Raw genomic sequence first — 24,944 nt, 5'->3', positions numbered from 1 at the left:
GCAGAACTGTAGCTGCCCTACTGTGGAGCGTGAGGTATAACTGAAGGAATCTTTTACTGTGGAGAGCTAATCTATTATACAGGAGAGTTGGGGGGCTCTGTGGTCGTCAGGGTGATGCAGTTGACTTCTGATATGTGAAGCACTGTAGGCGATGTTTGTGTGATCTTTACATAATGGAAAAAAGACAGTCTTGTGAGGATATATACTACACATTACATGGTAATTTTAGCTACATGACATTCGGGGGCAGGAGATGAACAACTACTATGGAAACAGTTGTAAAACAGGTGACTGATGGGAGTTAGCACAGAATGAGGGTAGACTAGGCAGAGCACAGGATTTTTATTTAGAGTACTGAACCTGTTATCCACGACACGACACTGATTTACAGTTGTGTAGACTCTTAGAGTATACAACACAGATAGTGAATGCTCATATAACTGAATGTTGGGTAATAAAGAGCTCTATGAGTGAGCATGGTGGCTCACGTCTGTAACCTCAGCAGTCAGGCTGATGACTGCAAATTCAAGGCTAGCCTGGGCTACATAATGAGAGCTTGGCAGCCGGTAGGTTTGACACTTTAGAGATATCTGCATGTGTGCAGTTTGGTAGGTATGTGAAACCTCTACTGTCTGCTCTTTTGTTAAGAAAAACATTCATGTTTTTCTTAAAACTTAATCCACTTAAAAGGAAAAGCAGAAACCTCAACAAAGCCAGCTGCCCCCTTTCAGAACACTCCAGTATGGGAGGTAGCAGTTTGAGAAGCTCCAGAGTTAGGCGAGCTGCTGAGGTGGTCTCTCAACCTGAGTGGCAGGCATGTTCTGTATTTTGTGACAGTTCGCCCAAGTGTCCACTTGGATGTGTATACTGGGGGGAAGATGGTATTAGGTAACATGCTTAAAAGAAACTTAAAATGAAACAAAAAGAACTTAGGCAGAGGCTGGGCATGGGGGACCACACCTTTAACCCCAGCACTCAGGAGGCAGAGGCAGGTCAGTCTCTGGGAGTTCAAAGTCAGCCTGGTCTACATAGTGAGTTCCAGTACAGCCAGGGCTACATAGAGACACTGTGTCTTTCAAACTAATTATCAAACCCAAAACTTAAGCAGGTCACTGTCTCTGGTCCTGAGGCGTCTAGGTTTGGCATAACTTGGCCAACCAAAATCAGTCAGCTCTTTACCATCTAACTTGCTGCTCACGGAGGACACTACGTTTTCTACTGGAAGGTACTGGGGATTAAACTTAGGCAATCACTCTGACACGGAGCTCTTCTCACAGCCCTCCCTCCCTCAGGAAGTATACAGAAGTCTTCCTCCTTCCTTATTGGTTCACAATCCCACAGAACTCTTCAGACTGTAGATTCTACTACCCCCAGGTCGCCTCCTGAGGGTCTGCCTGCTCAGGTCACGGGTACTCTGGTAGAGAAGTGGAGTATTAACATCACAGATACACACACACTAATGGGAAGGAGCTCCCTCTGAAAACCGACAGCGGACAGCTACCATGGTAACATCAAATTGGCTCTGATTTCTTCTGTATCTGAGTGTAGATGAGGGCACGCCAAATGAAGGCCACGTGCTGGCAGCCTGCTTACCTAGCTGCGAAATGAGCCTCTTCAGCTTCAGGGAATGTCATTACTCCAGCTGCGGTTCAGTCCTTCTGAAGTCACCGTTGCTAAAGGAAGAAATAACAAGTGGCCCACAAGACTGGTTCAAATCCCAGTAAAAATGTGGCTTTTCACTCAAAAATCAAGGAGAGTAACCAAGTATGACTTATGACTGTTGAGGAGGACTTAGCATATTTTAAATATTTTCCTGACAGAAGTCCCATGAAAATGCAGGGAATATGGTAATCTCTCTTGTTAAGATATATGAACTGGAGAGCAATTCATTTAGAAAATGCTGTATCACGTGAGTGCTGGAAGTTATTCCACTTAAATAGGCAACTTTGGGAACGTGAAGCTCACCCTAAGCACCAGGGCACTACTTTTGAATGTGTGTTTGTCTGTTTCTCTAGGAAGCAACAGACTGCCATATATAATTTAAAATGCCCGTTTCCTTCTCATGAAAGTGATTACAATGTTGCATTTGAAATATTTCATTTTTTTTTAAAGAATAAACAAATGATAATTTTTTTTTTATTTTGAAAAATGGCTTACTGGTAGTTTGGAAAAACTGGAGTTGTTTTAACTGCATGCCCAGTGAGAGGACATGCTCTTAGGCCAAGGCCTAGAACTAGTTCAGATGCTACCAGCCTTGAGATGCTGGAACTCACCTCAGGGAGTGGCCCGGGCGTGACAGTGATCTCATTTCCTATTCTTCCTGACCAGAGAGCACAGGCAATGCTAAAAAGTAACCAGTCTGCTAAATCCTCAGCAGGACAAGCTCCGCCTCTCTAGGCAGACAAATGGCTACTGGTTTGTAATCACAAATGAACATCTTTAATGAGGGGGAAAGTAAGCAAAATAATTGAGATTGTACGGTTTAGTAGAAATGAATCATCAATTTGTTTACAATCACCTAACCCTTTGACATTGCTGCTTCTAGTGCTGCGGGCTTCTAGTTTCGCTCACTTCTGTCATGGGCTTTTCTATAATCCTGAGTGAGTGGTGACCACAGTTAAAGAAACCAGTATAAAAACTGGGCATTGTTTTCTTCTTTTTTCTTTTGTACTTTTTCGAGACAGGGTTTCTCTGGTTGACCTCTAACTGGCTCTGTAGACCAGGCTGGCCTCAAATTCTGAGATTGGCCTCCCTCTGCCTTCTGAGTGTGGGGATTAAAGGGCTGTGTATTTTCAAAGAGCTAGTCCAGTGAGTCTTCTGTAGGAGGGGTTTCTGTGGGTGTCTTCCATAGGAGTCTAAAGGAGATATCTAGATGTTGATGTTAAGGTTTAGTCCTTTTGTCAGAGAAATAAAATAAATCCTCTCCAAATATGTTTAAAAAGTGGAGGGGGGGCTGGTTTATGAAATATTTTGAAGTAAACCTTTCTGTGCTATCCCTCCATTCCTGCCCCTAGTTACGCATCTTCTCAGCTGTCACCTGGGTCCCAGTGGGGAATGAAGGGTAAAGCACCATGTGCCTCTAATTTGCTGCTGGGAATTGGGGAGATGGGGTCAGGTGACACACAAGGCCTTGGGTTTGATTCCCCAACACTTTAAAAAAGTAGACAGCTTAAATAAAATCAAGTGAACAATATTTACCTATCTGGATTTCAAAAATCATACTTTATTTTGTATCTACTATAATAAGCTCAAAACTATAAGACATGAATGATTTTAAAGTAATTTTCATTTGTTTTACTTTAATGACAAGCATTTTAAAAAAGGCTTTGGCTGGGTGTGGCAGCCCATGCCTTTAATCCCAGCACTTGGGAGGCAGAGGCAGGCAGATCTCTGAGTTCGAGGACAGCCTGGTCTACAGAGTGAGTTCCAGGACAGCCAGGGCTACACAGAGAAACCCTGTCTCGGGGGAAAAAAAAAAAAAAAGGTTTTAAACTTTTTCCTTTCCTGAGTGGCTTGACTCCTTGAGCGTAACGGATCTGACACAGTGAAATGAAGACTATAAAACGATGTCTCTCAAAGCAATGGATCCAGAATCCAGTAGAAGTCTCTGTTATGTTATCTACCAGAGACTGCTCAGACATGGGTTTAAGCCAAGAGAAAGTCTTTAGTAAGCCAGCTAGTGACTACACTGGTGTTTGGAATCCCAGGGTATGTCTGAGTCTTTCTCAGAGTGAGCCTTTGAACACAAAACCCATGTCCTAGGTTGACATACTTCAGCTAACAGAAAGAGTCAGCTAGAAGCAGAACTACAACCTTCCAAGAACTATGGGCGTTGATGGGTTAGGCCTTTGTTTTTGTTTTTTGGTGCGTGGTGCTGTCTACATGCTGCGTTCTTACAGCTTGATCAGTATTTCGGTATGGTGTGAGTCACACTGAGGTCTTGGGGCCCTGTCACACAGACCTTCCTATAAAAAAATATTAAAAATATATTAAGAGACAAATACAGCTTGCCTGCCTTGGGGTGGGGTGGGAGGTGCAAATGAAAACTCCCGGAAACATTTAAAACAGATGCTATAACTGTCATCAGAGTTTTCTGAGGTTCCTTTATATAACTTCTCTTGTTCTGATTTCTCCCCTGCCCGGTTCAAGTCAAAGGACACCAAAGCCATCAATCACCATTTCCAGTGTTGGGTGCCTGTGGGCAGCTCATCTTGAGAGACAGAAATGAGCAGCGACCCTGTGCAGGTGAGGTGTGCATCTCTTACAGTCCTGTGAGAAGTCAGTCAGTCAGTCAGCAGCAGCAGCAGCAGCAGCTGCAGTGATAAAGCTGTCAGGGTGGAGGGTACCCATCATCATCCCTGATAAAGCACCACCCCATAGCCTAGGCTCCAACCAGAGCATGCTCTGTGTGCTGGAGACAGTTACTGCAGCAGGCCTCAGTCTCTCTCACATATTGTAAGTGTTGAAAGTGTTATGAAAATGGAGATAGTCTACAGCTCGTCATAGTTTTAAATGTAAAATATATGTAATAAATATTTTTAAAACTCCAAAGAAGCTGAGCATATTGTGGACACGAGCGGCCCTCCCTCCCCTTCAGTGTCAGGCTGTGATACTCTGCCTATTGCTCACATCTAGTATGTGAGAGCCCGTGTGGAGCACAGAACTGCCCTCAATACTGACTTGATTCCATTGTAATCAGTCATGAAAGGCACCTGCTCTTAAATAAGCATAAGTTTATTGCTGGAGGTTAGTATAAACAAGGCAGTAGTGAACGAAAATAAAGTCCATGTCATTACAATCATAATTATTTTTGATGACTCTGCACTCTGAGTTCATAGGGATACAAAAGATTGACGCACTCAAAACATGACACCAGAGGAGAAATCAAACTCAAGGAGCATAAAGTGCCCACAGCTCAGAGAGCATGTAGGAGCTGCAGAGTCCCCACAGCTCAGAGGCAGAGCATGTAGGAGCTGCGGAGTGTCCCACAGCTCAGAGGCAGAGCATGTAGGAGCTGTGGAGTCCCCACAGCTGAGAGGCAGAGCATGTAGGAGCTGCAGAGTGTCCCACAGCTCAGAGGCAGAGCATGTAGGAGCTGCGGAGTGTCCCCACAGCTCAGAGGCAGAGCATGTAGGAGCTGCGGAGTGTCCCACAGCTCAGAGGCAGAGCATGTAGGAGCTGTGGAGTCCCCACAGCTCAGAGGCAGAGCATGTAGGAGCTGCGGAGTGTCCCCACAGCTCAGAGGCAGAGCATGTAGGAGCTGTGGAGTCCCCACAGCTGAGAGGCAGAGCATGTAGGAGCTGCAGAGTGTCCCACAGCTCAGAGGCAGAGCATGTAGGAGCTGCAGAGTCCCCACAGCTCAGAGGCAGAGCATGTAGGAGCTGTGGAGTGTCCCACAGCTCAGAGGCAGAGCATGTAGGAGCTGCAGAGTCCCCACAGCTCAGAGGCAGAGCATGTAGGAGCTGCGGAGTGTCCCACAGCTCAGAGGCAGAGCATGTAGGAGCTGCGGAGTGTCCACAGCTCAGAGGCAGAGCATGTAGGAGCTGCAGAGTACCCACAGCCCTGAGCTCACCCCAGCACCAGGGGTCAGGGTGCAAAAGCACCTGATAGAGTCACCATTACCCATGGCTCCCAAGTAACACTCCAGAGTCAGGGGAGGAAAGAACACTTTACAGGGGCAGAGCATTTTCCCTTCGAATACTCTGTTGCATGTGGAAAGCATAGTGAACAACAGAAGACCCATTTTATACAAGCCATGAAGTGGTGGCACACGCCTTTAATCCCAGCACTTGGGAGGCAGAGGCGGGCGGATTTCTGAGTTCGATGCCAGCCTGGTCCACAGAGTGAGTTCCAGGACAGCCAGGGCTACACAGAGAAACCCTGTCTCTAAAAAACAAAATAAAAAACCCAATGCATTTTATATATAGAGAAAGTCAGGCTGGAGAGATGGCTCAGTGGGTAAAGTTCTTGCTGCTTAAGCCTGAGGATCTGAGTTCAGACATCCTTGGCACCCACAAAAAGCCAGGTGTGGTGGTGTTTGCCTATAACCTCAGCCTGGGGCCTGGGGCAAGGAGACAGGTGCATCTTGGACTTGCTAGCTGGCCAGCCTAGTCTAAATAGTGACTAGGTTCAATGGGAAACCCTGTCTAAGAAATCATGTGGGAAGTAGTAAGGGACGGCACCTAGTTCTACTCTCTGACTTCCACAGGCACACACACACACACACACACACACACACACACACACATGCACACAATACATAAATATACATACATAGACACATGCATAATATGCATGAGCAAGCACATACATGCACATACCAGCAGCACCCCCTGGGAAACTCAAGTGACAAAATCTAACTGTCCTTACAGCGGGGAGAAGGTATCTTATAGTTCGAGGCTAGGCAAACTGACCTAACTAGAATGAACTGTTTACACCTACATTATATTGTTTGCGACATTATTTATATATTTTTGAGTATGGGAATGAAATTTATCAAAGCATGTGCAAGATCCAAATGAAATGTTTAATAGGAAATGGGGAAGGTATGCCCTTGTTACTTGGTGGCCAGTTTACATTTGTATCATCTGATGAAATCACTGTAGTCTTATGTAACTATTGCTTTGTTAGTGAAAAAGTTTTTATAAACTGCTTATTAAGACACAGCATGTTATTTAATCTTAAATTTATATTAGGACCTTCATTAATAAAAAGATATTTACTAATATATGATAGTTTTGTTTTGTTTTGTTTTGTTTTTTTGCGACAGGGTCTCTCTCTATAGTCCTGGTTGTCCTTGCTATGTAGACCAGGAGAACAGAGACCCACCTGCCTCTGCCTCCAGACTTCTGTGATTAAAGACATGTGGCACCACACTCACCTAGTATATAACTGTTAGGTTTTGTTGAAGGCACTTACATTTTGTCATCACACACACACACACACACACCACTATGTGTATGTGTGTATATGTATAGACACAGGCACACTTTAAACAATGGATTCAGTGAGGAAGTAGGTGTTGAGACTTCAGTGGGAGCTGCACAGGCTTCCATAACGGTGGTTTTGCCACTGGCTCTGATTAGTCTAAGAACCAGCTTTGGTGTAATGTGAAAGTATGGAAAAGAAACAAAACAATACTTCAGGGCATTATAATGAGATGTTGCCTGTCATAGATAAATGCAGTAGGAAAGAACTGATTGCTCATTTAATTGATCCAGAAAAACTTAGAGATATTTATATTTTAGCAAGATTTCATGTACATATTTATACCCCGATGCCCTTGAGCCTACAAGGCTGGAAACCATCAGACCTGTGTGTGTGTGTGTGTGTGTATGAATGAGTATATGTGTGTGTATATGTGAATGTATGTGTATATATGTGTGTGTGTATGTATATGTGTGTGTATGTGTGAATGTATGTGTATATATGTGTGTATGTATGTGTGTGTATGAGTATATGTGTGTGTATGTGAATGTATGTGTATATATATGTGTGTGTATGTGTGTATGGTGTGTGTGTATGAGTATATGTGTGTGTATGTGAATGTATGTGTATATATATGTGTGTGTATGGTGTGTGTGTATATGTGTGTGTATGTGAATGTATGTGTATATATATGTGTATGTGTGTATATATGTGTGTATGTGTGTATATGTATGTATATACATATATATGTGTGTGTGTGTAATCAGAGGATGCGGCACTCACATACCCCACATGGCCACACGCTCACACACACACAGCTTCTTTCCTTGGGATGATTAATAACGCGTGTTGCTCCGTGATCAGTTTCCCTGTCCAGGAAGCTGCAGACATTTCTCTTAGTTCTGGCATTGTCTGAGAGGTAATGTAGAATGCATAAGACAGGATAAAGGTGAAAATTTGCATTCTATAAAAAATAACTATAAAAATGAAAAGCTACCATGTTAGAGTTAAGGCTGACCCACTAAGTTCCAACAATTGCAATGCACCTCAGCCCACAGGCTTAATTCTGGCAAACATTTTCATTAGGTAGGTAACTCTGGCACAGTCAGGGCTTATCTGCAGCTTAAAAATAGCAACACACTTGCATTTTAACATTCAAATACTATGGGTTATAATGTACTTCTATAATATGTCTTTATATTATAGAATAATATACATCCGAAGGGTGTTTTAGTCTAATTTTGTTCTTAAAATGTACATAAAAAATAAAGCAAGTATGTCAGGAAAGGAACTTATACACACAAGTAGAAATCGTTCAGTGTACAAGCACTCAAAAATGCATTTATGAAATAACAAAGCCCCCACATACACTGTCGTACACAGGAGTGGTGCCAACCCCATTCCTGTGTCCCAGGAAAGAGCTCGCTACCCTGAGGTTTAGTTCTGTAAGTCAGAAAAGGCATCGTTCCACACATTTACTAAATCAGAAGTTTTATTGTTCAGGGCCTGTGCTTTGAAATCACTAGCTTTCCTCGGGGTCTTCAAGGGAATCAGCAGTCATTGACCGGCCCCCAGCTCCAAGACTGCATCGCCGCAAAGACAGCTCCACGGCAGAAATCTGACGTAATTCTCTGCGACACAGTTTGACAGGCTTGACCCCCTGAAGCGGTCCTATACTTCTCACAGGCTGGAACTGGTGTGGTGGTGGACTCTGAGAGTGTGTAAATGGACGGGCCTCTGTTTTATCGGCAATGCTCTGAAGTTGGCCACTAGAGGGCGCTAACGAGCTATGGACTGGAAGTGAGTCTGGGCCATCTTCTGGAATCTGCTGGGTCAGTGGTTGGGTTTTTAAGCTGCTTGAAGAATTGTCTACTTCTCTTTCGCTTCCATTCAACTTTGTATTTTCAGTTCTAGATGCCCATTTTAGTTCTTCAGAAAGCACAGTCGTCTCTTCTGGATTCAGAACTCCATCTCCAGCATCATGATCTACAGAGAACCGGACACAAGACAAAACAAGCGAACACCATCTTCTGAAAATCAGGTATTTTTGCCACAGCACCCTACAAACTACATCATTCTCACTAAAGATGTGGTACTTGCAAACTCCTGCTTAATGATTTCCTCAGACAGACAGACGTGTGCCTCAAGGGCAGTCTTGATTCTCTTATAAACATCTTTAACCCATTAAAGTTGAAAACTCATCTATAATTTTGGTACTCTCTATAAACCTATGAGCACTGTGTGTCTCTGAAATCTTTTTAAAGAAATAATTATTACTTTCTAAGTCTAATGTAATTCACTATTTGCTTTATACATGGGTGTGTGCCTGCATGTCTGTCTGTGCACCTAATGTGTATGCAAGATGCCCGGAGAGCAAAGGTGTCTTATCCCTTTGGGACGAGAGTTACGGACGACTCAGAGCTGCCATGTGGGTGCTGGGCACCAAGCCTAGGCTCTGCCTTTAACTGCTAAGCCAGCTCTCTATCCTGAAGAGTTATTTATTTTTATGTATATTACCTGCATTTATGAAGGGTATAATCCATGTGTGAGGAGTGCCTGAGGGGCAAGGAGAGGGTGTCACATCCCCTCCAAGTGCTCAGTACTCTTTCAGCCCTGTGAAGACAGAATCTAAGCTGGAGCTTGGCTTTAAAATGACCTACAACCACTGAAGGAGAGAACTGACCGCTGCATGTTGTGTCCTCTGACCCCCATCCCTACATAAACGCACACACAATAAATACCAATGGACAGAGTCTAGTGGGCTTCCCCAAGCCTTGGCTGAGAGTCTGTCTCTGTCTGACATGTGGCTGCCTTCCCCAGGCACCAATGGCAGCCCAGAGGCTAAGCTAAGCTTCCCAGTGACTAGCATAGATGGCAAATGTTAGCAGTCACTGCCTATGGGCAACTTTGTATCTGTTCTAATTCCAGGTGAAGATCTGTATCTACGGCTAGCTCATGTTTTCTGGTGTGGAGGGGTTTCAATAAATTCATCTTTGTGTCCCCAGTACCAGGGGTTAAACTCAGTTGCTTTAAGCCCTGGATTATAAATTAGAATATGCTTGTCTATATGTTAATTTTCTCTAGGTATAAAAAATTTTAAAAGATTTATGATCTGCCTGTACGTATGCCTGTAGGCCAAAGAGGGCACCAGCTCTCATTACAGATGGTTGTAATCCACCATGTGGTTACTGGGAATTGAACTCAGGACTTTCAGAAGAGCAGTCAGTGCTCTTAACATCTGAGCCATCTCTCCAGCCCCAGAAATTATTTTTAAAAACAGCTAGAAATAAGTATTTCTTTTATATAACTTTCTAACTTTCAAATTTTGGGTCAAGTTATTTTAGAAATATTGATTGTTGATAACAATATATTATTACCTTCCAGGAATTTCTGAGTTTTGCAGAGTACTTTGTCATGGTAATCATTCTATTTATTAAGGGGTTAATTTTACATATGCACATTTAATTATTATTGAATTTGATCAAGTGTTTTAAATTCTGGAAGTCATGCCAGATTTTAGAAATACATACTTTTACTTTCATTTGTATTATTATTCTTTGTACAGTTTTTAAAAATCTTGTTGAATAAAGGTTTATTTATGTATTGTGTGTATGTGTGTGCGTCTGTGTGAGGCCACAACGTGTAAGACCCTCTGGAGTGAGTTACAGGGGGCTGGGAGCGCCATGTGGGCCCCATTGCTCCTAACCTCGCGGCATCTCCTGCATAAAATTGCTCTTGGTAATAAGAAGGCTTAATTCCTATGATATAGAAAAATATCAGACAGGACCTTAAAGGTTAAGAGTCAAAGGCAGCAAAAGCCACTGGCACATAGTAGATCATTTTCTACAGTTTTATGATTATTTTAATGTAGCTTATATATTGACATTTTACATATCTTTGCTATTTGAGAGTCAAGTATACTCCTTAGCTGTTGGTAAGACAAGGTTACCAAGTCTGCAGCAAGAGCCGTGTTAAGCTTGAGGTGAGCGAGCCCTGCACAGCTATGGTTTACATTGAGAACTCAGGGCAGAGTCAAAGTCTGAGCTGAGGAAACAACAGCACAGTGCTGCCGGCACAGGTGAGGTGCAGTGCCCAACTCCTAGGAAAGGGGAAGAGGTTCAAGGCCCGGCATGTATACTACCCCAAGATAGTATTTGAAACAACCTTTATTTGGTTTTAGTATATCCTTTGAAACAATACTTTAGCCATATTGTACCTTCATTTTCAAATTTGATCTTAATATTTTCCATAGTAAGTAAAGCTTTTCCCAGGGAAAACAAAATGATCACGTGGAGGTGCACACCTTTAGTCCCAGCACTCGGGAGACAGGCAGGCTCTGAGTTCAAGGCCAGCCTGGTCTGCAGAACAGGTTCTAGGACAGCCAGGGCTACACAGAGGAAACCCTGTCTCAGAAAACCAAAAAGAAAAGAGAAACAGAAACCCACAAGCATTCCCTTCCCACCCCAGTGGTCACTTTCCCAGCAGTCTGTGGGCTCTGTCTGTCTCACATGAAAACTGCCTGTTCACCTCACCCTCACTTTCCCAGCAGTCTGTGGGCTCTGTCTCACATGAACACTGTCTGTTCACCTCACCCTCACAACCTTGTACTTGGGTAGTGCTCCACTACAATCAGGGAGGGTCTCAGCTGATGGTAGGGACACCAGAAGCCTTACGCTCGGTCAGTGTGCGCTGCCACTGCACTGCTCCTTGGGCGGGGTCTTTCAGTCTCTTCTTGAGATCTCTGCTGGTTTTCTTATAGAAGTAGAGATCCTTTTCCAGCTGTTGGATTTTATCTTCATAGTTTTTTAGTGTTTCTATAATGCTGTCTCCATCTTGGTCTACAAAGCAACATTTATTTATATTTAACTTTGACTTTAAATGAATTTTCAAAATTTCACTTTAGCATAGCTCCAGACTCACCGGAGGGTCACAAGTATGTTACATATCTCTGTTACCTGAAGGGATCTTTTTCAGCCACAGTATGAAATCTTTTGCCTATAAGCTTTTTTTTTTTTTTTTTTTTTTTTTTTAAACAGGACTGCCCCCTCACTTCCTTCTCTGCCCACTCTGACAGACACCTCCTCTTCCCAGCTCAGGGGTTTGCCATTGCTGCTGACGAGGCTTACTTACCAAGAATGGGCATTTCCTCTTAAACAGCAAACCTGTGTGAGGCTCAGCCAGTCGTCCACGTTCAAAGATTACATTAAGTTTGTATTAGGACTATGAATGTATAGAAAGTCTTACATCTGAGTTTAGAGACCCAAGAAATATACAATCAAAACCCCACAAACTGAAAAGGTATTAATAATGAGTCTAGAAAGATTAAATCACAAGGAAAAATACTACAGAGTGGGTTGGGGAGCTCTGATCGTTGCTCCAGGTAATGTCAGACTTGTAGTTAGTATCTGTGAGTGTGCACCTTTGTTCAGTAATGATCTGGTATCAGGCACTCTTAGGCCTCCTTCGTATGACCACACACACAGAATGGCTCTATTGTTTTCACTCATTTGCTATTCTTATTTCTTACTTAGCCATCAGATTGCTTTAAAGTGAAGCCCAGTGCATCTGAGTGGTTCACTGAGTGCATGACTATCGTGTGCCAGGCCCCAGGGTTTCATCTTCAGCACCAAAACCAAAAAGGCCAACCAGTCAAAGCACACAACTTTATTTTCTATACAATGCACTTGAAATTAGAAAACTCACAAACTGTTAGTAATTTTAACTAGTGTGTGTAATCTTTATGTGTAGCTATAGAAACAATTTAATTTTTAATGACTTTTTAGAGACACAGTATCATGGGTGTAAGAGTGCTAGAACGGACTCAGGCTGCACGCACACTGGGAGCACTCTGCTAGCTGAGCTCCTATTATGTGATCCTGGTCATCTAAAGCTCACAGCAGCTCTGCTCCATCATCACTTTCAGAGAGCATTAAGCACAAGTACAGAAAGAATGGGACGTGTCGGAATGCAGTGGTGTGGGGTCCTACCAAGGGGAACTCTGCTCACGAGGCAAAGCAGTTGCTAACTAACTTTGTAAAGTTAACTTATTGTCATTTCCTCCACACCCAAAGTTATCTTTTCCAATTTTCTGCTTCTTCAGGTTGCTTCTTTTAAACTGCCTTAGGTCACGTCAGCTCTGTGTTCCTGAGCGTCAAGGCTGAGCGGCTACACTGCAGCTGAAACAGAGCCAGCCAGCAGTGAGAGAGCTGCCTCTGTCTGGGCACTAGCGTGCTCTCAGGTAATGTGAGGAGACTCTGACTGCAGCTCCTCTATTGTTGGGCTTCTGATCGCTAAGAATGCTACAAACCTATCAATTTTGACCTATAATGCATAGAATTTTATACTCAACTAAAAAAATTACAGCAGAGCCTATCACTTCATCTGTACTTGAAAATGCCAGAAGTTGTTTTACATTTCCACATAAAAGCCAGACCAACAACAGACCAACAGGATTTCAGGAGTTCTTGGGGGTCTGGGAGCAGGCAAAGGGATGGCACTTCAAACATAAGCCATCTTACATCAGAATGATAGGAAACACGGTAGCCATGTGTGTGAAGGTCAAGAGCATCTGTAAGCAGTGACTGTGCACAGCAGAACAGTGACATGGGGCACACTGTGGCCCTGCTCCCTTCCCCCCCACCCCTTGAGTAACTGACAGCAGGGGGAGGGGCTACCTTTGAAATGCTGTAAGAGCAGCTGCATCTTCTGTTCGTGCTCCTTTTGCTGGAGGGTCAGTCTCCGGTCACACTGCAGTCTCAGCTGCTCCAACGCAGATTCCAACTCATGGACCACATTATCCCGTTCTAGAACCTTCATTTTCATCTCTTTATTCTGCAACTGTTGTTTACGTTCCGTTTCTCGCAAATTAATTACCTATCAAAGATTTTTTTAATCTTTTAAGTGTATCTTATGTACCTAACACAATAATAGATTGCCCAGTTTTCTTGGACTACATGAAGGTGAAGCTATTTAACCTCAATAGTATCGTAAGTGCCTTTTAACAGGTGCTGGATAGATGCCTAGGCAAATGCTTTTAAATATAACTACAAAATAATAGCCAACAACCTTTTGAGTTTGTCAGAATTCTGAATCAGTAATACTTTCATTTTCAATACAGTATTGAACTAATAGTCACCCTTCCGAAGCGTCTTAGATAAGGCTCTGTTGTTCAGATGGCATGATTCTGTAGTTCAGAGGACATGATTCTCTAGTTCAGAGGACATGATTCTGTAGTTCAGAGGACATGATTCTTTTTCCTGGTTCCTTTTGTTTTGGAGACATGGTTTTACTATGTATCTCTGGCTGGCTTTGAACTCACCTCCTAAGTGCTCGGGGTCTGTAGACACATGCCACCATGGTTTTCTATAATTTTGTAACTATTTTTATAGTCCACACAGCTATAGAGGAATGTTTATATTCTTGCAACATCTACATATCACTCTGTCTTTAAGTGAAAGAGTAATTTAACCTTTAATGCCGCAGTTCTGCTTCAGGCCACTGCATTTTGTGTGTTGAGGTCTGCTGTGTTGGTAAGGACGCAGAGTACTGTAGACAGGGTCTGTGCTGAAGATCCTGACAGGAGTCTCAAATGACTCCCATTAAAAACAACACTCATGTGGCCTTAGCTACACCCCTTGGCTAAGAACCCTCAGGATGCCATCAGAGACTGTCTCCAAGCCTAGGCCACATGCCGACTACATACAGTCTATCAGTAATAGCTGCTGACTACTGACGGGTTACTCCAGCCTCAGGAGACTGCTTAATATTTTGTTCACTTTTGTTGTTGTTGTTGTTGAGCCTCTGGCCATCCTTCAGACAAGGCTGTCCTCACACCCACAGAGAGCCCCTGCTGCTCCGCCCCTGGTGCTGGGGTTACAGGTGTGGCTGCTTTGCTGAGCTTCTCACTCACTTTGTATTTCACACAATTAGACTTTGAAAAAGTCTTTATTTTAGTTAATATCAATTGTCAGATACTCTCTTTAACTCACTATATTTTTAGGGAAAAGCTATTCTTCATAAAATAAATTTCAAGTGGAAAAATATTAGAGAAAACATTAATATAGTTCTCAATGTTTCAAAATACCTCTAACAGTAAACTGCCATTTTAAAATAAAATCTGATTGACTTAAGCACATTCAAACTAATAAAACTTAATACTGTCATTGCCACCAATGTGGCACACATCCCCTACTCACCAGCACGGCAGAAGGCAACCCAGCACTGCAGCCCCTGGACTTCCTAACTAGTGTTGACATTGAGAATCAAGAAGGACCAGGAAGGCAGTCAGGTAAATCTCTAGACCTCCTACAAGGGGCCTTCAGTTTAACACCTCAACGCTAAGGCTTATTTGGTTAATTCACAAACTTCCTCACAACACTCAGGTCCATAAAGGGAACCTGTGCTTATATTTAATTGGCCATAACATCTTTGGGAATGTCACTTCCTTTAAAAGTTCAATACAAACAAGGCATCTTGACCCTTCCTAAAAAAAGTGGTGTTCCTTAGAAACATACCTTGTTGAAATATTTGAAAAGAATAGCTCGAATCTCAGTAATATTCAGGCAAACTAGCTTTTCCAGAACATTTGCCTCACTTTGAGAGAGGTTCTGGAATGACGCCTTGAGTGAGTTCTGGCGACTCTGGATGCTTTCATTCTTGAATTCAATCGCAGCTTCCAGGGCTTCTATTCCTTCTTCCAGTTGAAAAAGAAGATGTTCTTCCTAGAGGTCATGAAAAACATTCATCTTAAAGAACAGATAAAACCTGGCCTCTGCCATGCGCTTAGATCAGACTTTACCATGTGATTGAGTTTAAACTCTCACTACATGGAAAGAACATGGTATTTAGATTTAGCTAAGCTATATGATGTATCACGTGTTAGTGCATGTATGACACACGGCCATCAGGTCTTCATAGTAGCATATATCTAAATAGAAGATGCAAAAGTTAGGCGAGTTCTATGATGTCCCATGGCTGTGCAGCACACCCTGATTACCTAATCCAAGGGAGGCACAAGGACACAGCCTCAGCTCATAGACTGTCCCTCAATACTCCTAGAGCAGCACAGAGTCTGTCCTGATGAGGCCTCATAGAGCTGCTGTACACCGCCCCCAAAGACCTAGCAAAACTGCACAGGGCTGGGAAAGGAGGAGAGGACGCTTGGAACCCACTGAGAACTAGTGACAAGGACAGTCTGTGGGACAATGCAGCAGAGGGAACAGAAGCAGCCAGGGCTTAGGGAGCTGCAACATTTCTTAAGAGTTCTATGAAATGAACCAGACATAGATGTGTGTGTCCAAAATTCCAGTATTTAGAAGGCTACGGCAGGAGAATCAAGAGTTCAAGGGCTCCATGATGAAACCCTGTTTAACCCCCTTCAAAAAATATTTCCAGGAAGGGTTATTTCAAATGGTTGCAACATAACATCAGCCAATATGCTCTTTGTGTCAGAAAACCAAATGGTTCTTCGAGCTGTCCGAGGTTATACTAGCTGAAGATGGGAAGGGGACAGACGGAAATCTGGGTGTGGCTCTGTGTTCCTGTGCCTGTGTAGAGCAAGCCTCGGCAGGGAGATGGCCTTGCCTGTACTCCTCACTGCTTAGCATGGCGTTTATTGTATATTTAAACTTAGTATTTGTTGAACGAATTAATGAAAAATTCAAAACTATTTCCATATGTCTGTTATTTTTCCCACCACTTCTAGGAGTTGTTTAGACTTCCAGCCCTCCTCTTCTCCAGTTCACGAAACAGGTAATAACTTCATCCAGCAGGAAGTTGCATACTTCCTTTAGAATGTTATCTTATAAAATCTTCTGGAAGAACAGTGGGGGAGACATGCAATAGCCACTTCTCTGTGCAGTAGCTAACCATCCTCTGACTGTATGCCAATTGTCCCAAAAGAAACACAACAATCATATTTCGAAAGATTAAGTTTTGTAATTTTAAATGATTGTGCATTGTTTATGGGTGCGCACAGGTGCCTTGCAGAATCCAGAAGAGGACAGTGACTGTCACGGAGCTGGAGTTACTGGTGCCTGTGCATGGCCACACATGGGTGCTGGGAGCTGAACTCAGCTCCCTAGCCACGAAGACCACCCTTTCAGCCCTAATAATCACATTTGTAAGAGGAGGGGAAGAAAGCCACTTTAAATACTCTTGAAAGGTACTTCCATGAATGAATAAAAGGAGCCAAGACATAGAAGTGAGTTATCTAAATAGACTACATCTGACTTTTCAATTCATACTCTTATTATATTCTATAAAAAATAAATATAAAAGGTTTTCTGAGAACAGTTTAGAACATGGCTGAGAACAATTCAAGTATAATTTTAGTTTCTGCAGTTTCAAATGTAAGTTAAGAAACAGCTGAGAAAATACAAAGCAGTATTATCATAGAGCCCTGAGCACTGCTCACTCCAGTGAGATAAAGCAGTATTATTATAGAGCTCTGAGCACTGCCCACTACAGTGAGATGGCTCAGTAGGTAAAATTTTTTACTGTGAAGCCTGACTACCTAAGTTTGTTTCCTAGAATCCACAAGACAAGGGTAAATAACTGACTCCCCTGTAGTGGTCTGAATGAAAATGGTCACCGTAGGCCCATAGGGAGTGGCACTATTACTAGGTATGACCTTGCTGGAGTGGGTGTGGCTTTGCTAGAAGAAGATTGTCACTGCAGGGCGGGCTTTTGAAGTCTCAGATGCTCAAGCCAGGCCCACAGTGTCACTCTCTCTTCCTGCTGCCTGCTTATGCAGATGTAGAACTCTCAGCTACCTCTCTAGCACCTCCTGTGTTTGCCTGTGTGCTGCCATGCTTGCTGCCATGATGATAACAGATTAAACCTCTGAACTGTCAGCTACCCCTGATTAAATGCTTTCCTTTATAGAAGTTGCCATGGTCATAGTGTCTCTTTCAGCAATAGAAGCCCTAACTAAGACAGAAGTTGATACCTGGGACTGGGGTATTGTTGTAATTGGCCTGACCATGCTTTTGTTTGGGTGAATGTGGACTTTGGACTAGAAAAGCAGGTGAGTGCTTTAAGTGGGCCTTAATGGGCTGCTCTAATAGGAGCATCAAAGACTGGTGCTGAGGGGGATTTGAATTATGGGGCCTGGCTCAAGAGGTTTCAGAGGATAAGAATATTAATATATGGCCTAAAAATTGTTCTTTCAATATTTTGCCCTTTGGCTGCTTTCTGCATTTGTATAAAAAAATCTATCTGTGTTGTGTGGTTATCAGTGGCCAGTCTTATGCAGATCTGTAATGAAAAGGAATAAGGGGATTAAGGGACGATACAAAATGTCCACTTTGAGGAGAAAGGGGCACCAGGAAGTGTAAACAGATTAAAGACAAGCCTGATACTAAGTGGAATAGAGGGATCGGTGACCTCAGAGCAAGGCCCCGCCCAGCTAAGCTGCCAACTTAGAGAGCCGTTGTGTGAAGCTGTGAAGGTGAGGCCTGGGTTGCCTTGGAGACCCTGAAATATTGGAGATGCCAGAGCTGTGTGATACCTGCTGAGGAGAGCTGCTAACAGGGAGTGGAACCAGCCCAAGAGAGTGAAGTGTGTTACAGTCAATAACGTCAACAAAGCAGAGAGGAGTTGGAGTCTGGAGTGATTTGACATCAGACGTGGAGATGCAGAGTTTGGAGTCTGCTCAGCTGGCTTTCCGTCTTGCTTTGATCAATGTTTTCCCACTCTCCTCCCTTTCCTCTCATTTGCAATGGTGATTATATCCTGTGTCTCTGTATGTAGGAAGTATGTGATCTGCCCTTTCATTTTGATTTTACAGGAGGTAACAGTTAAAGAGACTGCCATAAGTCTCTAAATATATTTTGACTTCAGGATTTTTCCTACTTCTTTTTGTTTGTTTGTTTGTTTGTTAGTTTTTTTGAGATAGGGTTTCTCTGTGTAGCCCTGGCTGTCCTGGAACTCACTCTGTAGACCAGGCTGGCCTTGAACTCAGAAATCCACCTGCCTCTGCCTCCCAGGTGCCGGATTAAAGGCGTGCGCCATCACGCCCGGCTTGACTTCAGGATTTTTAAAAAGTGTTGAGACCAATTGACTTTGGGGACTGTTGAGGTGGACTGAATGATTTCTGCATTACAATCCTGCTACAAGTCTGTGGGGGCCAGGGAGTGGAATGTGGTGGTTTGAATAAAAATGGCCCCCACAGGCCCATGGGGAGCGGCTCTGTTAGGAGGTGTGGCCCTGTTGGAGGAAGTGAGTCACTGGGGGGCGGGCTTTGAGGTCACCCTCTCTTCCTGCTTCCTGTCTATGCAGATGTAGAACTTTCAGCTACTTCTCCAGTTACCTCTCTTGCTTCCATGCATTTTTCTGGTCATGATGATAATGGACTGAACCTCTGAACATGTAAGCCAGCCCCGATTAAATGTTCTCCTTTGTAAGAGTTGCCTTGGTCATACTGTCTCCTCACAGCAATGGAAACCCTAGCTAAGAAGGCGTGCCCCCAAGTTGTCCACTGCCCTCCATACATGTGCTGTGGCAGACAAGCATGTGCATGCATACATATGCAAACGTACATACACACACTCCACACAATGAAATTTTAAAAGAGTGAAAACTCAAAGTGAAGCATTGCATACGGTTGTGGTCAAAGTGAAGCATTGCATACGGTTGTGGGTGTCTCTTACTCAGCATGGCTGAGTTCTCTTACTCATGCTAGTTCCTAGCATATGGCCATTACTTCTAAATTCTGAGACAGCAGGTCTGGGTGGGTCCTGACATCACTTTTCTATAGGCTTCCCAGAGACCGGGGTGTAAGGCAGTAGTTTCTAAATGTTTTAGACCATACATTCCTTTCAATAAAGAAGGGAAACAAAAGACTAACAAAGCTTTCAAGCAAGAATTGCATTATATGTATATTTTGTATAAACAAATGTTTAAATATAGACGATGGAAGTAAAATGTAAAAGATAAGAATAGAGGGTCTTACATTTTTCCTATACACCACTTACTACAGACAACTCATCTGCAGCAGCACGGACAGAAACAGAGCACACTGAGTTAGTGAAATGAGCCTAGCGAGGAAAGATGTGAAGCATTTCAACCTGAGCAACATAACAAAGCCAACCTGAAGTCGGGAGCAGACAAGCAGTCAGGTAGCAGGCAAGCGGGAGGTTAGCAGGCCCCCAGTACAGTGAGGTAGGTGGGTCCAGTTCTCAGGTTCCAGTTAGATTTAAGTTCCAACCTGATACAGCTAGGTCACCTGGGGTGGGGGTGGGGGGAGTCCCCAGATGAGACTGACCTGAGAACAGATCTGTGTGGCACTGTCTCGAGCAGCAGGCAGAGTATAAGGCAGCAAACACGCCAACAAGCAGTGTTCCTCCATGATGTCTGTCCCTGTGGAGTTCCTGTCCTGACTTCCCTCAGTGACAGATGAACTGTGACCAAAAGCTGAAATGTACCTCCCTCTGAGCTCCCATCGCAGCATTATCACAGCAGCAGAAAGGAGACTATAACAGGCACTGCACCAGGAAGTGTGGCGTGCTGTGCCGAGCCTCACCGTGGGGGCTGGAGAAGACTGTAAAGGCCTTGGCACTGTGGCCTGGAAAAGCTGCATGGAATCTCTGAATGACAAGAGAAATGCAGAGAGTGGAGGCCTGGGATGTGAGGATCACAGGGAAGTCAAGATTCTGTGAAAATGTGGGATGGGGCCATTGTGGGATATTATGGAACGAGAATATAGTGATCATACAGAGAAACCCTGTCTCGGAAAAAAGAAGAAAAGAATATGCTGATCAGTTGGGGCTGAGAATCAGTTATGATTAATAAGAGATCAATACCACTGAATGAAATGTGTTCTACTGGGGCAATAAAGAAATATTTGCATAGGGTCAGTACACAGAAGCTGTGGTCCAAAGGGGGACAATACTACATCTCAAGCTGGCAGCCAAACTTGGCAATTTGTAAAAGTTCCCACACAGTGCTGGTTTTGAAAGCACAAAAATGCAAGACTGTGGGGACATGGAGAGTAGGTGAAGCCTGGTACCATGTGGCAGGGACACAAAGTCCCTGAAGAAAGGCCAGGAGAGACTGACCACTGGGGAAGGCGCATCCTCAGTGTAGTGGAGGATGTTAGAGATGCCATGCCTGTGTGCCATGCCTGTGTGCCATGCCTGTGTGCCATGCCTGTGTGCCATGCCTGTGTGCCATGCCTGTGTGTGCCATGCCTGTGTGCCATGCCTGTGTGTGCCATGCCTGTGTGTGCCATGCCTGTGTGTGCCATGCCTGTGTGTGCCATGCCTGTGTGTGCCATGCCTGTGTGTGGCATGCCTGTGTGTGGGATGGCTGTTGAGTATAGTCACAGCTGTGAGCAGAGCAGCCCGTGTGCACGGATGGCAGAGATGAAGAAACAGGACCGTTGGAGCTGCTCAGAGCTGGAAAATGGCTGTGACTGAGTGAGTCTTAGGGGCCGGATGCTGAACTACAGGGTCTGGATCTACCCTGCTGACTGTTTATATGCCCCACGGTTTCCTTTCTGGGGTAAGAAAGTGTGGAACTTTTATTCTGTAGGAGCTCACTGTTAAGAGACTCTGGATTTTTTATTTTAATCTTAATTTAATAGGTATGTGTATGTCTATGTGTAGGTATGCTACACGTGTGCAGGTGCTCACAGAGGCCAGAAGACGATTTCCCTGGAACTGGAGTTAAAAGTGGTTGTGAGCCACCTGAAGTGGGTGTTGGGAACCAAACTCCAGCCCTCTAGAAGGCGACAGTGCTCTAACCACCGAGTCAGCGCTCCAGCCTACGAGGCTTAACTTTCAAAGAAGACCTTGAACTTTTAAAGCACTGGAATTTTTTAGACTGGACTTTAAAAGTTGGCGTGTGTTTTGTTAAGCTGCTAAGAGATGTCCTGTTGCAGTTTTGCTTTGATTGTCCATTTGACACATCCTCATCCTGAGAAGGGAGTGAGTCTCAGTTTACAGATTGTGTACATCAGACTGTCCTGTAAGCGAACCTGGGGGAACTGTCAACAATGCAGAGGGGCCCAGCTCCCTTCGAGGAGCATCATCCTGTGGGCAGTGCACCCTGGACTGAGAGAGAGAGAGCCAACCAGAGTGAGCCACAAGCAGCACCCACCGTGCTTTCTGTTTAAGTTCCTGCCCTGACTCCCAGCAATGGACTGTGACCTGGGAGGTGAAATAAACTTTCTCCTCTCATGAGTTGCTTTTAAAAAGTGTTTTATCCCAGCAACAGAAGGGAAATCCACCTGCCGCTGGGATTAAAGGCCTGCACCACCATTGCCCACCACCATTGCCCAGTGAGAATATTATTCTTGGTAAGAGCAGAAAGAAAACCAAAGATGCTCACAAGACTAAATAGAACACAACTGTGTCCAGTATTGTCCAGGGAGGTACTATGTATGGTGGTATCCACAAGTCCATAGTGTTATCTGCCACAGAACTCCACATAAAATGCAAGCTGTATTCTGCGACAGGATCTCACCATGTAAGTCTGGCTAGCGTAGAACCTACCTGGAACTTGCAGCAATCTGCCCACCTCAGTACCAAGAGGCATATCTCACAATGCCCTACCCACATGCTGTATCAGGCTTTCAAGTCTATCTTCTGCTTGCAGCTCACTGTGATCATTAGCACAGCTTCCCAGGTGACTCTGATTACTTTGTGTAAACACTGTCATACATAGAGCTCAAGGGGAGCGCAGTACTTAGTTTTGTTTACTTGTTTGTTTCCTGCATGGCCTAGCAACAGTCCTGGGTGGACAGAGTTCCTTACTGCTCTAGTGTGCTGTGTATCAGGTGCTTATCCCTTCAGCGTTAAAAGTTCAGGGCTCCAGATTAACACTTTAGGAGCCTCTGCACAGTGACCCAAGTTAAGTCATGAACTGGGGAAGCAGGTATGTAGGATGCCTGTTCCTTCAGCCAACAGTCATCAGGTGGTTCAGCAGGAGACATATGTGACATCTTTCTGCTGTTTCTCCACAAGCCCCTCTAATGTCCTCTCTCTTGCCTGATATAAAACACAAGATTCAGTGAGGCCCAAGGCTGCCAGCTGCTCCCCTTCCTGGGATGACTGGATCATCGAAATGCTAATTCCCTCTCACATGAAAACTGTAACTGAGATTTATAGTTTTGTTTGGATGGTGGAGAATTTCTGCTGAAAACACCAGCTTTTTCACTAGACAGGCAAGTCACATGCACCTAGCCCCATTACCAAAGATACAGAGGTGACAGATGAGGTGCTCAGCAGGTGGGTACCACCTGGTAAAAGGGAGGCCATCCATGCTTGCACATGTGTATCCCTCTCAAGGTGTGAGAGCACAGGCTATGTGCTCTGCTGTTCAGACTCCTGTGATCTGCAACTCCAGGTGAGAAGCAGCTAAGGAGGCCACGCTCAAGGGATGGGGGGCGGGAGGGAGGTGGCTGGCAATGTCAGGAAGGATACATGCAGGTGCCACTGTGGGAAGAGATCTGTCTAATCAACCAAGGCTTATAATACCAGGTAGATGCCAGAGGAACTCATTAGCTGACCAAGTCTTAAGGATTATCAGGTTTATCAGGTTCATGATCACGTGACTGCCCTCCATCACTCGTCCTCATACAGCAGCTCCAGCTCCAGGGAATACTGACTTACTTTGGGGGACAGCACTCGCCCATGCTTGAGCCTCTCGTCCACACTGTTCCTCTGTCTCTGGAGCTGATCCCTTTCTTTCTGAAGCGCTTGGACCTGTTCTGAAATCTTCACCTTCTCCTCAGTCGGGCTGCTCTCAAGCTGCAAGCTCTTCTCAGATAACTCTTGGTCCAGCAAGTTCAGGCGAGCCGATATTTTGAGACCATCTGTGCTTAAGGCCTAGAAAGACACAACCCACCAGATAGAAAATGGTTACAAGAAATTCAGATATCGGGCTGGTGAGATGGCTCAGTGGGTAAGAGCACCCGACTGCTCTTCCGAAGGTCCGGAGTTCAAATCCCAGCAACCACATGGTGGCTCACAACCATCCGTAACGAGATCTGGCGCCCTCTTCTGGAGTGTCTGAAGACAGCTACAGTGTACTTACAAATAATAAATAAATAAATCTTTAAAAAAGAAATTCAGATATCTAAAAAATACAACCAGTTAGTATTTTATTGATGTATTGATGTTCTAAAGTTTCTAAAAATTTCCTTTTTCTATTTTTATCTTTTATAAAACTTTCTAAAGGAGTTCATTAACTAAAATCTTAAATGTTATTTGAAGTTATGGGGACCAGACAGGTGGCTCAGTGCTTGAGAGCACTAGGGTTCCGTTCCCAGCACTCACACAGCAGCTCACAATAGTCTAACTCCAGTCCCAGAGGGTCTGGTGCCCTTCTGGCCTCCTTGGGCACTGCACACACACAGTGCAGGTAAAACACTTAGACTCTTTCAAAACCTTGAGGTAATTTTCTTTTTTCTCTTATTATTTTATTCCTTCACTCATTACATGGTAAAACTGTTATAATTTCTTAAGAATATTTGGTGTTTTTCAGCATAGTTTTTTTATTCTTATTAGGGTCAGAAAATACAAGATTCTGGTCAGACTTATGGAGATGTTCATTATAACTTAAAATATTGTTATGTACTTCCATATGGTTTCTAACACACATGTAAACTATTATAAAGTTTATTATATAATAAAGAGGAGAACCATTCCCCAAGCCGAGTCTCCTTAGCCACTTGAGTTGGTTCAGTCTCAGGTACTGTGTACTGCGGGAGCCCCTCCCCTCCTCTGTCTTCCCACTGTGAGCTACCATAGAGCTTTTGGCTAAGTCAGTAGTCATTTAGCTCATTATGAATGTGTAACCATTGATTTCACAGCTGATGTATCTATAAAAATGATCATACTTCTACTTGATACATCTTTTTTGTACCTGATAGCTAATTCTTCTCCAATAAAACTGTAAAATCTCATACTTTGTTCATTTAATCAAAGTCAGCAATAAACATTTTCAATAATCTTTTGAGTTTAGCATTATTTAGTGTGTGTGCATGCATGCGTGCACATGCCACATCGTAAGTA

At 43.9% G+C, this 24,944-nt stretch overlaps 1 protein-coding gene and 1 long non-coding RNA gene across 7 annotated transcripts in view; one reads left to right on the top strand and one right to left on the bottom strand.

The window, feature by feature from the left end:
- Positions 1-1,353: 1,353 nt before the first annotated feature.
- LOC110308079 (uncharacterized) lies at positions 1,354-22,170 on the top strand. 2 transcript variants are annotated; one of them, XR_002379514.3, is made up of 7 exons: positions 1,354-1,505; positions 4,150-4,245; positions 8,431-8,727; positions 8,836-8,968; positions 13,028-13,165; positions 16,631-16,677; positions 21,534-22,170. It is a non-coding gene; the product is annotated as an uncharacterized LOC110308079 (long non-coding RNA). The 2 variants fall into 2 exon arrangements; XR_002379513.3 differs by lacking the exon at positions 21,534-22,170 and adding an exon at positions 16,904-17,116 and having other exon boundaries at positions 1,355-1,505.
- Kif27 (kinesin family member 27) overlaps positions 8,450-24,944 on the bottom strand; it is a 78,782-nt gene continuing 62,287 nt past the window's right edge. For 4 of the 5 annotated variants that reach the window (XM_021180420.3, XM_021180421.2, XM_021180422.2 and 1 more), the window contains 5 exons: positions 23,541-23,756; positions 15,441-15,647; positions 13,602-13,800; positions 11,601-11,765; positions 8,450-8,913 (listed from right to left, as the gene is read on the bottom strand). In XM_021180420.3, coding sequence (XP_021036079.1) covers positions 8,450-8,913; positions 11,601-11,765; positions 13,602-13,800; positions 15,441-15,647; positions 23,541-23,756 — 1,251 coding nt within the window. Of the gene's footprint in view, positions 8,914-9,444; positions 9,541-11,600; positions 11,766-13,601; positions 13,801-15,440; positions 15,648-23,540; positions 23,757-24,944 lie in introns of all 5 variants that reach the window. The other variant, XR_002379511.3, reaches the window with a different exon arrangement.

This window comes from Mus caroli, unplaced genomic scaffold, assembly GCF_978045245.1.
Source record: "Mus caroli unplaced genomic scaffold, Mus_caroli_1 scaffold_15, whole genome shotgun sequence".
Classification (NCBI taxonomy): Eukaryota; Metazoa; Chordata; class Mammalia; order Rodentia; family Muridae; genus Mus; species Mus caroli.
Note: the sequence above shows the minus strand (reverse complement) of the source record. Positions and strands in the feature narration are given on the sequence as shown.